This window comes from Electrona antarctica (assembly GCF_951216825.1).
Source record: "Electrona antarctica genome assembly, chromosome: 15".
Lineage (NCBI taxonomy): Eukaryota > Metazoa > Chordata > Actinopteri > Myctophiformes > Myctophidae > Electrona > Electrona antarctica.
In genome coordinates, this window is record NC_136796.1 from 8,980,982 (window position 1) to 8,996,259 (window position 15,278).

General features: G+C 41.4%; 1 protein-coding gene across 1 annotated transcript; it reads left to right on the top strand.

Annotated features, from left to right (window-relative positions):
• Positions 1–539: 539 nt before the first annotated feature.
• On the top strand, positions 540–14,276 carry necap1 (NECAP endocytosis associated 1). Its single transcript, XM_079523495.1, has 8 exons — positions 540–798; positions 1,848–1,948; positions 4,159–4,263; positions 5,179–5,260; positions 7,097–7,205; positions 10,511–10,658; positions 11,021–11,117; positions 11,586–14,276. The coding sequence occupies exons 1-8, from the start codon at positions 704–706 to the stop codon at positions 11,638–11,640; spliced, it is 792 nt and encodes a 263-aa protein (XP_079379621.1). The 5' UTR covers positions 540–703; the 3' UTR covers positions 11,641–14,276.
• The last annotated feature ends 1,002 nt before the right edge of the window (positions 14,277–15,278 follow it).

Below are 15,278 nucleotides of genomic sequence, written 5' to 3' on the forward strand. Positions count from 1 at the left end.
CTTTTTTATACTGAAGTTAGTGAAGTACCACCTCAGAAAATATTTGGCTCTCCACATAATAACTGATTTTAAAATACAGGAGCAGAGGAGCTAATACCTGCCCTTGTTGTTCCATTGCTAAGCCAATAATGCTGCTGCTCTGAAAAACTCTGTCTATTACTAATCAGCACAACTGATGATATTTCTAATGTGATTAATCCGTTCTCAAATCTTCTATTAACGACTAGGGGCTCCATTATCCCTAAACTTCTTTGCCCTTTTTTTTAATTTATTTTTTTACTATTTTGCAAAACATTTTTGAATATTCGTTAAAATGGCCAGTCGACAAGCTCATAACGTGTCAATGTAGATTGGCTAGTTGTAATGTTTTGAATAGAATAGATGAAAAAATGATTGGTTAGTCTGTGTCCAATACATAAAAACGACAATCATGTAGTTTTTATTATTAATTTGAAAGTGGGTAAATCAAAATGTGATGGGCTTGTACTGCACGTCGACGACGCCCTCCTGCGGTTGGAGGCTGGAGCAGCACCACTGGTACCAGCCCCACACACACTGTCTGGCACACGCACACACTCTCAGCTCTCACTCTCCTCTCACACACACATACACAAGCCCCCCGAAAGAGGATCGAGCGAATAAATGAGTCTCTACCACCACCGCCACCACAACAACTCCCCACATCAATAATAGTTGAATCAAGATGGCGACTGAGGGTGAATACGAGTCAATCCTGTGCGTTAAACCCGATGTCAATGTTTACCGCATCCCGCCTCGGGCCACGAACCGCGGTTTCAGGTAAAAATGTGCACTGTCCGTGTGTTGTGTTTATAAATACCCCCGCCGTCCTCGTAACGTACTGGTATGATGGAACGTTGAAACACGCTGCAGTGCTGCCTGCTGTCATCGCCTGTCTGTCAGCCGTCGAAATAATGTTCATCCTTTAGTTTCCAAACGCTGTAGGCTATACTAATATAAATGATCGTAATATGGGAAAAGTGGTCGTTATTTTTGGCTGGGCTGCATTGTTATAGAGCGGCTCGGTCGATTCACTGCCCAGTATAGCAGTGATATCATGATGATGATATCATTGGCAGATCGATATGATGATGATGATGATGATGATGGGCGATGTGTTGTGAAAACGTAGCCAGCTGACTTTATTGGTCCATGTCCTGTCCTACACGCAGTAAAAGTGAACTGACGTGAGGTAGGCTATACAGTGTGGTCTGTGGACACTATCAATAAATTAAATACATGTCCTATTGCCAACTGATTTAACCATCTCCACTGCATTTGAATCGTGGCTAGAGTGAGATTTATTAGGTTAACATAGCGCGGGTGGGCATATAGGCTATGCACTGTCTGGGGATGATGGAGTGATTATTACTTTTGGCCCAGATACATTTTTATATAGTGCGCTGGCCCCATTATGTAGTTCACCTCAAATGATGATGGATTATCTGGGAATGTATGTCACCAGTGTGTCAATTAATTTGAATGTTTTTTTGTCAACTCAAACAGGCTGCTATGTCTTCTGAAAAACGTTTCAGAAGCTTCCTAAATTAAGTAAATAATCTCTCCCCTTCAGATAAAGGCTAAATTACAGAAAAGGGGGCCATTTTATTTTAAAGAAAATCCTTAAATGATTAGTCTGCTACCAAGCTGACTGGTTTGAATATCTTCCTCTCATAATCTTGTCAAAGTTTTCAGATTGAATGATTTGTGTGGTATTTACGATTGAGGCCTTTCATTGTAGTTTATTTCTTATCCTGCTACTAACATGATGAGGCAAAACCCCTCGTGACATCATGCATTTCTGTTCTTTTTGTTGGTTCACATCACAGGGCTGCAGACTGGAAGCTAGATGCTCCTGACTGGTCTGGTCGCATGAGGATCACAGCCAAGGGCAACGTAGCCTACATCAAACTAGAGGACAAAGTCTCAGGTGAGACATGGCAGCACTTAAAGTTCTCATTATTTATCCAGCTGTCGGTGGGGCTATCCAGGGTGCCGCCCTGGTAGTTTTGAAGATGCACGCAAACCTGCACAGCGGCCAGTCGCAGTTTTCACAGAAATGTGCACCTTGCAAACCTCACTAACAAAACCTGCCGATAGACGCTGAGTGTCACTGAGTGGGCATATCAATGGTTGTAACTTGTCTCGACCAGAGTCGACCCGCTAAGTAGCCGCCTACTGTAGCCTAAATATCAGATGTTCTGTCTGAAGTAGTCTGAAGAAGAGTTGGATAACAGGCTGTACTGATGGATTCTTGAACTAATTAAATTACAGAGAGAGGTGACATTTGCAAGGTAAATGCATAATTGTGACAACACTAAAGCTTCCCCATTATGCAAGTAAATAGAATAAAATTGTATAAACAGTATATTGTGGGTTAATAAATAGACCTACATTAAAGAGGTTATGTGTACGTTGTGCACGTGACATAGCCCCACTATAGTCAAAAAGTCCACAGCACATCACTATATCCCACTGTTGAATCATTAGACATATCGTTGCTGTCGGGCAGAAATCTCTTATCTCCTTATTCTATTCTTTATTTTAGTTAATTCATGCCCTACTTGATCACCGTACAGAGTCAAACAGAAGTAGCAGAACCACAGGCTCGAAACGCGCCGTGAATCGACACGTTTTGAGCTTGTAGATCTGCTACCTTTGATATATATTTTTGATTTGAATCCTGAAAAGTAACAGTTTTAATTTGGACATAATGAGGTTTCAGAGCCGTTATACACATTTGAATATGGAGCAGGTGCATTTGCTCTGGTTGCCTCTGAGGCCCTGGCTGCTCCGCTACAAACACTTTATAAAAAACAACAACGACCCAAAAAGTAGGAATAAATATACTGTATATAGCGGAACTCCAAAGATTTCGACCGTAATTCGGATCCATTTGGCATTTGTGACCAGATTTGACTGAGAGCCAGAGGAGAAAAACTTTTTTTTTCAAAATGAGTTTATAGCACAGGCAGACTCTTCACATACTAGAGCATGTCTGAAATAAATGTCAGAGCTGAAATCGACATGTAAATATGAAATAAATGCCCAAACATGTAGCTAGGTGTAATGTTAGAGACCACAGAAGTGAACCTTTCAAGCCTGTTTTCTCAACTCGCTGTTTTCTGCAAGACATTACTCTATAAGCCATATCTCCTAAACTGGTGGGTCAAACTGAACAACCAATATGTCAATTTGAAGCTATGATTCCCTGCTTTAATATGACATGAAAAAACGAAAATTCAAAAAAATCCAATGGCAGTCCCTCAGTCAAATTTAGTCACATTTGGTCCCATTTGTACACTCTCTAAGTTAAATGAACACTCAGGATTTGTGGTTTGTGGTTAAAAAGCTGACCAAGTTAAGTTCTGTTGGAAAACGTTTAATCGAATGGATAAGTTAAAGCTGCTGTGTTGTGTTGCAGAGCTGAGCCATTAAAATCCAACCGTAACCGTTCTCCCTGTTGAATCGAATCCAGCCTCTGTCTTCTTTCACAACCTCAATACAAAGAAGGTGTTACATAAACTCCACTTTGTTCACAAATGCTGCAGCCAAAGTATTAACTGAAACGAAAACATCAGAAAACATCACTCCATCACATAGCTTCTCTTCACTGGCCCCCAGTGAAATGAAGAATTTACTTATTTTGGGATGTGCAAGAGTTCATCGAACGAATCGACTTAAAAATAAACGATAATCAATAATTTTATAAAATAATTGATTAATCAGTCGATCACTATTTTGGGCATGTCAGTATAGGACGCATAGGTCCAACGCATTGCATCGCAATGCTTTGTGAGCTTGTAGATTGCTATTATCACTATTATTGCACTGTTATTGCATTTTGTTCTGATCCCTTTGATCATAAGATAAATGTCTCCTAATTAAACTAAATCAGGTTATGGTGCCTTCATGTATTAAGGTCCTACTCTCTGGAATTCTCTAGCTTGAATTAAGGTCTGCTACAAAAGTGTCTATGTTTTTAAAGCATAATCTCTTTCCACAAGATTTTAATTAGGCTAAAAGTTTTTTATTGTACTGTATGTTTTCATCATCTTTTATTATGTTTTCATATTCAATACCTTCAATTTAAAATGGTCCTATCATCTTTGCCTTGTAATTTTGCATCCTGTCCTTCAGGAGAGCTGTTTGCCCAGGCACCAGTTCAGGATTATCCCGGTATCGCTATCGAAACAGTGAGTGACTCCAGCCGGTACTTTGTGCTGCGAATACAGGATGACAACGGTGAGGATGGAACAAGCAAGCAACAGCATCTATAATGTATTTTTACCCATTTAGACCTGAGGCCGATTCTTAAAAACGCCTTCTAAAACCTAACCTAACTTTTCTGAAAACCTTCAAATTCTTATTCAAAATAAAAATAAAATAATAATAATTATGTTGGTACATGTGTAGCAACAACTAATGAGACACAGAGGTAGCGTATACAGGTAGGTTGCACCAGGTTTAAATGGGTTAAACACTCAAACATTATTTTATTTTATTATTTGAACCATTCAAATTTCACAGGAATTCGTCTCAGTGACACTGGGGCCTGCCTTGCAGAGTATAGCCTGATTTATGCTATTATGTCACAAATAGACATTTACAAGCTCACAACGCATCCAATTACAATGCGTTTTGGTGAGCAACACAGGCTATGGAGAGAGTATAATTTAGTACAGGCATAAAGGTGTTAAGATGTAGGCATTCAAAACAAAAACAGCCAATATCCAGACCTGTACTGTATTCTAAGTATGAGGTTCCCACTGTATCTAGTGCAGTGACAACTGAGCTTCAAACAGTTGATGTGTGTAAATGGACATACAGTGTTTGTATGTTAATTGAAGAGCACATGCACGGCTTGTAGAAAATGCATTAGGTAACGGTTGCAGACGAAGGCAACACAATTAACAAAAGTCTGTACAGTACATATCTCTCTACTTAACACCTTACAAGCTACTTAAAGTAAAGGAAAACAACTTTTTCCAATACTACAATTTCCACAACAACAATCGCTACAATTCGTAAGTGTTACGTCTGTTGTCTCCCTCTCCCGACAGAGGTAATGGGAATGTTGTCTGGAGTCTGGAATAATGAGTGGAGGGCTGTTCCAACTCTTCTAACATAATGTGGTTTTGTGCCCTGACATATCTCCAGGACGCAGTGCCTTCATAGGAGTCGGCTTTGGGGACCGAGGAGATGCCTTTGACTTCAACGTGTCCCTGCAGGACCACTTTAAGTAAGGGATGAAATTAATGGATGAACACTGCTGGTGGGTGTTGGCCAGATGGGGGCGGTATTGAGTTCACAAGTTCACAATACAGCCTCCATCTGGGATGGCTCAGGGATTGGCCCCGGGACAAACCAATCAGCGGCAGCTACGGGCTGGATCTTGGCCAGATCGGGTGTGACGCCATTGAGAAGCACCTGTTGCAATTGTATTTCCTAGCGCCTTAAAAAGTTAAAATTGGAAAATCGTCTTCTATTCTTGAAAGCAAGTGAAGACATTACTTACACATCTGACACGATAGGGAGGGGTTTTAAAAAGTGAACCTAATGCTATCAGGCGTTTGTTAACACTTTTGTTCGTTCACACTTCGCAGTGGTTGTTTACTTTCCTCCTGGTGTAGCTACCATACGTCAGGTATACACGTCAATATTATTGAAAGACGATCTCATCTAACCACCTGCCAGGTAGCTTGAAAATAGGGACGACTTTACCTACTGTAAGTCCTGGCGTCACTTGTTCATCCTCTGGTTTGCGGAAGTAATTTCTCTATGGAGAATAACATTGGGTCATCTTAAAATCGTCTCATATATGGTAAGCAACTAAGCATTGTTGTCCAGAAATAAACAAACTGTCTCTGCAATATTGCAGAGTGTAATTTAGTCATCAGTTCCGACAAATTTAACTAATCCGGTGGCAGTAACATTACGTTTTTCAGGCCGTCAGTTGATTCTTCATTATCCATATGGGTCAAAAAAAAATAATCAAACCGGGTAGGATGTGAAATTACGTCAGACTTCGGTGCTCTATACCAGGGGTTCTCAATCCGTGGGTCGCGACCCCTCGGTAGGTCGCCAAATTATTTTGGGGGGTCCCCAAATTATTTAAAAAATGGAAATGAAGAGTTTACATAGTACACATAGTGCATGCATAAACTATCCTTAATGATTATATCTGGTTTCAGTATTAATTTATGATGTATTCTCTCTATAATTAAGGTTATTTTTGCAGTCAGTTTGTATTGGGGGTGGGGAGAGGGGGCGAGGCGAGACATGGCCAAAGCATTTCCGGGGGTCCCCAGCCAAAAACGTTGAGAACCCCTGCTCTATACCGTATAATACTGCATTGACCGGAGTCCCCCAGAGCACTATATTAGGTCCGCTACCCTTTTCACTAGTCTTTACACATATATAATCTCTTTAAACCAGAATAGGGACACTAGGATTCAAGTGGTTAAACTGTAAAAACGGTACTATATATAATCTAACGGCAAAAGAACAGTAATCATGTTTCAATAGTGGTCAAAATTCCCAACTGGATGATTGTGACCTTATAGTGAAGAATGTTATCGTACCACCCAGTATGTTTTTATACAGTAGGTCAGGGACTTCTCTCTTATCGCAGCGTGCAGCTTACAGCAGTCCCAGCCAAGACCAGCTGTCAGGGATATGTGCTTTTGTGCAAAGTCACTCACTGCAGCCTTTCTGCTGAAAGGTGGTGTTTATTTCTGTATACAATGTGTGTGTGTGTGTGTGTGTGTGTGTGTGTGTGTGTGTGTGTGTGTGTGTGTGTGTGTGTGAGTTTGTGAGGACATATCCATGAGTTTGTGAATGTAACCTTTACTGCACCTAAAATATTTGATATTTGTGTTCCTGTATGCTTTAACTGTGTGTGGACATAAATAAATTGTTAAACTGTGTGTGTGTGTGTGTGTGTGTGTGTGTGTGTGTGTGTGTGTGTGTGTGTGTGTGTGTGTGTGTGTGTGTGTGTGTGTGTGTGTGTGTGTGTGTGTGTGTGTGTGTGTGTGTGTGTGTGTGTGTGTGTGTGTGTGTGTGTGTGTGCGCGCAGATATGTTAAACAAGAGGATGAGAGAAGCAAAAATGCCCAGTCAGGGGACTCGGGGCCAAAATTGGACCTGGGTTTCAAAGACGGACAGACCATCACACTCAACATCGGGGTAAGAAGAACCTCGAGACAGTTTTAAAGTAGTACTCTGCTGTTGTTACACCTTATGTCTGTATTGTTTGGATCGATACATGGTGCTGAGTCCGTGAAAGCTCCCTCCCTGCAGTGCCGAGGCAGAAAAGTGCATCAAAAGTGCCACATCAAATTCTGCAGCTATTCTCCCCTCTGACACTAGAGGTCACTAGGGGCATAGTGTTGAAGAGAGAACCTGCAAGCCTAGCAGAGATTGTAGGATCATGTTCAGAATGGGCCTGAAAATGGTGTTTTCTCAGCCAGTATTGCATATAATCAAAGCTACTTTGCATTCATCGGCTTGGTTAATGTCATAAATATTGACTAAACTAATGGTTCTCAACGTGGGTTCCAGGGGGACCCCCAGGGGTCCTTGGAGGGTTTGCAGGGCAAAATAGTTTAATATAGCATTAAAATCTCTTTAAGGCCTAAATGGAAACAAGACCGCAAGGACTTTTTTTGGTGCTATCTGTAATCTGTTGCTGTTTTTACATTCTATTTTTTTTTTTTTAATGAAATGTAAGGCAAGAAGTTGAAGGTTAAATGTAGGTCTGATAATGATGTACCGTGCATTTTAAAATTAAAATCATGTACACTTTACATTATTTCCGACCATTTTCCAAAGCATTCATTCATTCTTAATTCTTTCACATTTTGGAAAGATACGGCCACTTTAATATTGAGGTGCCCACAAGGTTTAGGTGCCCAATGGACCTGCATCCGAGCCAAAGCAGTAGCTGAGCCTGTGCAGCTACTGAACACAGTATAACATGACTGAAGTAGATCCAGGGCTCCGTAAAAACATAAACTCGCACTACAGAGCCGCAATCTGAGATTCATAGTAAGGGAAATCCATTAGCATTTATTATTATGGTACCATGCTCATATAAATTCTAATTCGGGAGCATGGGTGATCCTCATTTGGGGAGGCAGGGAGGGAGAGAGTTTTATAGTGGAATAGTATACTCTTTATTTATGATTCTTTATTGCCTGATTTAACGCAGAGTGAAATTGAGAAGAACTGTCAGAAGTACCGCTCAAAACTAGGGCAGCAATTTATAGAGTGTAAAGGTCGTTACAGTTACAGGTCCACACCGTGAGTGTTTATGTAGTGCGTTTGATTTGCAATAATTCAAACTGTTGTGTGTCATGAGTACATCAAATATATCCACACAGATATTACGCAGTAAAGCTTAAGCGTTGTTTCTCCGCAACAAGGTTAAGTTTTCAGCATTAATAAAGGCATCAATCTGTTGAATGAGCCATTAACTATATGAATAATAAAGGGGGCACGGTGGCACAGTTGGTAGCGCTGTCGCCACACAGCTGTAAGGTCCTGGGTTCGATTCCCGCTGGGGACGCTGTGGGTGATGGGGACGTGTCCTCTCCTCCGTGTCATCAGTGGTCATACCCTGGGTGGGGTTGGCAAAGGGGTCTTTCTGTGTGGAGTTTGCATGTTCTCCCCGTGTCCCCTAGGGTAGGTACCCTCCCTGGCCAGCCGGGGCACCTGATGGAGGGGAAAGGAAGTGGTTGGAATAACGTGTTCCTTCCACGTGCTACGCCCAACCAGGGAAACTCCCCCCTGTCAGGTGAAAAGAAGCGGCTTGGATGCTCATGCATTGAAGGAAGCATGAGGTCAGTCCGTCGCTCTCCCCAGGTTGGCGGAGAGAGTGTAGGAATACATTAGATAATTGACACTGGTTGAAAAGAATGGGTTACAAAATCATGGGATAAAAATGATAGAAAGAAAAAATAACTATGAATAATGTGATGTAAAATACTTCAGACACATTTCCAGATTGTTTATTCGTTCTGCACCCAGTGTGTATACCTTAAGGCTTGATTTGTTGTGCAGCTTTTCGATCGGATATTTTCAACATATAAATGAGATCGGCTTTTTATAGATCGGCTTTTTCAATCAGATATTTTCAACATATAAATGAGATCGGCTTTTTATAGATCGGCTTTTTCAATCAGATATTTTCAACAAAAGATCAGCGATTTAAGATTGGCTATTTTAAGTATGAATCAGACTTAAAGCCAAGCAAGCAACAGTGCAACACACACACAAATGCACTGATTTCCCTGTTTTTGTGTACATGGCTCTAATCTTGATTGCTTGCAAAGATGACATCACTTCTTTGGACTCCTATGAATAGCTGATGTACAAATAATGTCAGGAGGAGCTGTTATGACCTCATCTGACTGAGATATGGCTGTCTGTGTGTGCTTCTCATCTTACAGAATCCTGATGGTTTTCATTCCAGCCATCTAGTCCAGGACTCATTTAGACCTAATGGCAGCGACAAAAAGATGCAAAACCACAAAGCAATGCAGTATATCCGTCGCGTTAAGTGTTGCACAACATGCTCATTAACGTCACAAGCGGGCGTCCGACAAATATTAAGCCAGCTCAAATGTATTGTGTAGCCTTGTAGCGAGGATCAAAAGCTAAGTGTCGGGTGTCAGTTTGGATCTTTATGTCGCTGCATTCCATTGAAAATGAATGATGGACTGTAGCTGTGTAGCTACCAGTGTGAAGATAAGTCAGCATGTTTATTGTTGAATACCATTATTTCCCAGAACACCAGATAGGGAATGAGACTCTGCCCCAAGAGAAGGAGTTCAAGTATCTCAGGGTCTTGTTTCACAAGGGAGCAAGACCTCCCACTGGGAGGAGACCCCCCCGGCAGACCTTGGACCAGATGGGGGAATTTTACTGTATCTCCACACTGGCCTGAAAATGCCTGGGGATCCCCCAGGATGAAGTGGCTAATGTTGCCTGGGGAAGGGATGTCTGGAGCTCTTTGCAGGGATTATTGCTCCCATGACCCGACTCTGGATAAGCGGTTGAAGATGGATGGATGGATGGAATAGAAAGTTGCTCTGTTGTCATCTCTCTTGTCCAGGGACGTGCACACATAGACATCAAAGGGGGCTTCCTGACCACGAATGCAGCATTTACTATGGTTAAAGAAACGCACATGCCCCTCCTTTTCCATGCAATACCATACCGGAAGGCAGCATTCAGTCTCCTGAACTTGAACTTGCGTTGAATACCTTTTTTGTTGTACACCGCATCTCCACTAGCTAAAGAGTGCTGGGTTGCGACCCGAAAATAGCTGATCTACAAGCTCTCAATGCGTCGCAGCACGACGCATTGTGAGCTTGTAGATCTGCTACTTTTGTCCAAAAGTGTCCTCTTACGGGATTTCAGCCCCTGCCTCTCTAACACCCTCTGCACGTCCCTGCTCTTGTCCTTCTGTTTTCCCTCTCTTCCTCTAGCAAGGTAAAAAGAGGGACAAGAACCGCTCACAGGGGTCAGGTGGGTTTGGACTCCTCCCACCCCCGCCGGGAGGAAAGATAGCCCCGCCATCATCATCAGGCCCATCCAATCACAACACACTACCCCAGACAGGAGACATGATGACAGGTCAGTTAACCCATTTTGACCTGAGATCAGATTCTAAAAATGTCTTCTACATCCTGTCAGTTTTCTGAAAAAGCTATGTTTCCATGTCAGTCGTTCTTCGATTTTTCGAAAATAGCAGACCTACAAGCTTGTAGCGCGCCACTCTGTGGCGCGCTATGAGCTTGTAGATCTGCTATTTTTCAATAGCTAAAGCATAACATAATGCTAACACCAAAAGGGGTTCCCGCCCAAACGGGGTTAACGTGGTTTACCAAGCTAAATAAGTTCAAATCAGTTTAACCAATTTAACCCCATTTTATGCTATTTTCAAAAGATTTCGAATACATTTAGAGAATTAATCCATTTTCTCTGTGTCCCTCGAGACTGTCTGCTGGAGTTGGACAGCAGTAACTCTAACACAGTGGTCCAGTCTAATCAGCCTACTTCAGACATGTGGGGAGACTTCTCCTCTTCAGCAAGGTAACATCTCTGCTCTACTTTATGTACTTTGTTCATCACCAAGTTAAAAGTAGCAATACCACAAAGTACTAGTAGAAACACTCTTCTGAAAGAAGTCCAGTATTCCAAAGTTTACTTAAAGTAAAAGCTGCACTATATAGTACAGTATGTAACGTTCCTCTTCTACCCCGGATTTGAACCCGGCTTTCCAAACATCCAGTGCAGACAGAAATTGAATTTGTGTCAAACCAGAAACAGGATCAGGATTCATATTTTTCTCTAAAAATAATAATAATAATATGGACTCGCAAATGGTTATAATGAACAATATTTAAGAATAGTTTATCATACTAATTAAATGTATATGATATGATGTTATTATGTGTCTAGCGACTCTAGCCTATACATTTCCCTGTGTGGGACAGAGCTCAGTTACGTTTCGTCGTGCTGTACTAAAAGAAAATTGTTGTTTTATTTTTTATAATACAGCTCTGTTCCACAAACGCCACCACCAGAGAACGTGTCAAACTGGATCCAGTTCTGAAGGCCGGTCGGCAGCCAGCTGCGTCTCCTCATCAGCAGCACGCCATCGACTGTGCTTGTCGTCACTCCGTCATCATCATCGCTTAAAACAGCCATTCCCAACCGGCGGGCCGTGACGATGTTGCAAGTGGGCCCACACATAATCGAAAAACACTACGATTTTAATGATATTATGACATTAATATATACAAAAAATTATCATAACAATCCATGGTATTTTTTCGTTAAAGGAAAATTTGTTTTATTGTGATACCGACAAATAAGAACTTTAAAAGTATTTATACCTACATTGGTTCCATTGATTAAAGCCAGAACACAATCGCTGGATTGATCATTAAAATAAACATGTTCTGAAAATGCCCGTGGTCCACCCATCTTTGACCACTCGCCGTGTTATGTGGTCAGATGGGTGGGCCAGGGACGCTTGTTTCGAGATTTTTCAATTGGGCCTTGATCCAGAAAAGGTTGAGAATCGCTGGCTCTCTGAGCATCACTGAGACAACGTGCATCACTCACACTCACATTCCCACTGCAACACAGGCAGTCACACAACTCCTTCACCGTTCTAGAATGTTCAAAAGCAATGCCTGTTAAAAGTTCATGAAAAGAAAGTGGCACATTTAATCTGTGGAAGTTAGTAGAGTATATATGATAAGCCACAGGGTTTTTGCAGTAATATCTTAATTGAGGCGGTTCTCAACTCCCATCCTGGGGAACCCGGTTTGCTGGTAGTTTTCAGTTTCACCAGTTTCATTCATTAAATTCACCTGCTGTCCCAGGGCTCAATCAATCCCTAAGATGGTAAAAAACTAAAAAAAAAAAAAAAAAAAAAAAAAACAGCAGCTGCAATGAGGGTTCCTAAGAGGGGAGTTGAGGACCACTGCTTTAAGGGCTATGTAATGTCCTGACTGAGTAGCTGGTGTTTCAGCCTCGGAAACCCAGACGTTTCTGTGTTTTTACCTTTTGCGCTCCCACCTGGCAGTTAAGTGAACTGCACTTCATGTGTGATCCGGATTTGTTTTGTCACTCGAATTGCACTCCCGTGAAGCAGCACTTACGTGCCACTTTTATAATGACATAGACGTACTGACGCTTTAACTGACCCACTGTGAATACTGTAAACGCATTCAACTTGAAAAGCGTGTGGGTCACATCATGTCTTCTAAAATCAGGGGTCTTCAATAGGGTGTCCGGGACTCCTAGGGGATCCTTTAATGTGTGACGGGAACGTAACACAAATGTCTTAAAATACATGTTAACATAAATCCAACATACGATTAGGTGTAAGCAAATAAACAAAACAAAAAAAAACCATTACATTTACACAGCACTGATGTCAAACGGATCTATGATTGAAGCCATCAAAGCTTGCAGCATCACTTGCATGCAACCCATAGCCACTTAAACGAACAACCTGTGTAATACTCACTCTCAAATCTCTCGGCGGTGATCAGACATTGATAAGACAATCAGCTACATATGAGCTAGCTTTCAAAGCCTCTCATGAAGTTAAAAAATATATCTAGAACATGCAACAACGTTTTTCTACAATACATGAAGTGGGGGTGTCCCTGCTTCATTTCTCTCAGCTAAGAAGAGGTCCCTGGCCTGAAAAATGTTGAAGACTCCTGTCTTATGTAATGTCTATCTGTAGGTGATTTTTAGTGGAAAAACAAGACTTTAGAGAAGCTGCCTTGAATGATCATTTTGTTCCGGTTTTGCAAAGGGAATAATATGTTTGGAGTTGTTACCCGTCTTACTATGTATGGAAATCTGACTATGGGTGCTCTTTTATAAAAGTCTCCTGCAGTTGCAAACATTCCCAAAGTCAGCCTTGCCCTTCTGTATAACTAAATTAGGGCTGCAACAATGAAGCAACTAATCTATTTAAATCACCATTTAAAAAGAGAATCATTATTTAAAAAATCACACCTGTGTGAACTGAGTGGTGCAGTGACGTCACACACTAACCATAGCAACCATGCTCACATGTACGTGGTCCCACGTACAGGTACACACATACATAGACACATAGATACAGACAAAGCTGGTCGTTGGAGTGGTTTGCAACACTCAAAAGAGAATCAATATAAAAGAAATATCAATAATTGATTAGTTTTTTTGGGAAAATACAGATCAATTAAAAAAAGAAAAAGATCAATAATTGATCCCTATTTTGGGGAGGTGATGGGCAAAGGGAAAAAGTAAAAAAAAATCAACCGCTTAAATGGTTATGGTTAATCGATTAATTGATATATTAAAAATATATTTTTATAAACCTTGATTATTCGATGAATCAAAAAGTAATCGATAAATAATCGCTTAGAAAATAATCTATACTTTAGTTGCAGCCCTGATTCAATGGATATAAAATGGGAAGTGATCCTATTATAGAGAAAAGCAGGTGGTGTTGACGATTAGGCTATAGTCAAATCAATTCAAGCAATTCATTCTTGTGTTACAACCTCCTAAGAGAGAATCTGGTGGGCGGTCCTTACCACTTCGAGACAACTAAGGTAGAGCTAAATTATGAATTACAGAAGTTTACACTAACTTTCAATTGCCATCCTGTGTTTGACAGTACAGTTGACAGTTCTCCTGTACTGCAGAAAAATCCTAACCTGACTCCGCCAGATGGGGCAGCAGAGAGTACACTGGGTTCCCCCCTCAGCGGCAGCTAGAGGCGGGATCAAGGCAGCACTGTGTATGCCTTGATCCCGCCTCTAGCTGCCGCTGATTGGCCAGGCCGTTTTGTGGCCGGAGCATCAAGTCTGCCTGAGAGTTCCCAGATGGGAGCAGGAGGGGGGAACCCAGTGTACTCTCTGCTGCCCCATCTGGCGGAGTCAGGTTAGAAAAATCCCACCAGCAGCTTGAAACAACCGCTAAAGGTGTGCACACTGCTGCGTTTTTCGGATATTTAGAGGCGTTTTTCCGCAAGGACCTTTAGAATGATTTTGTGCCTCAGTGAAACCCAGGTGCAATTTAGATTAATCTGTGAGTGCGACGTTTTTATTTTATTTTTTTTAAATGGCGGAAAACCGTGCTTAAAAATCTGAAAAACGCAGCAATGTTGAAAAACAACTTGCTAAAATCTTTTCCCACATCCCCTGCACTTTTCATGTAGTAATCCCAGGAGAAAACAATGATTTTCTTAATTTGCTCTAATGAATATTCATCCCAGATGTTGCCATTTTTGCCCTATTTTCTTTTACTCTGCTTTTTAAAACATGATTACTGGATATTGAATTATGAGCTGACATAAGTTGATGTTATTCCTAAATGATAAATTAAGAGCTGCTGTTATTTTGCCATTGGAGTTGTGGTGTGATAAAACTGCTTTGACGGACTTTGGATTAATGTGCTTAAGCAGACCTTTTAGGGCAATGAATTGATATGTTCACCCATGTGTCTGTTACGGTTGATTTATACTCTGTTGCATGGCAATATCGCGTGCCAAAAATTCCAGATCTACAAGCTCACAAAGTGGCGTCAGGGACGGATTAACCCCCATGAGGGCCCCTGGGCCGGTCATTTTTGCAGGGCCCCCATAGCGCGCGTGCGCGCAACATTTTTGTGTTTTTCCGTGTTTTTATCATGTTTTTGACCTAAATTTAACTAAATCAATGGCCAATGAAGGGC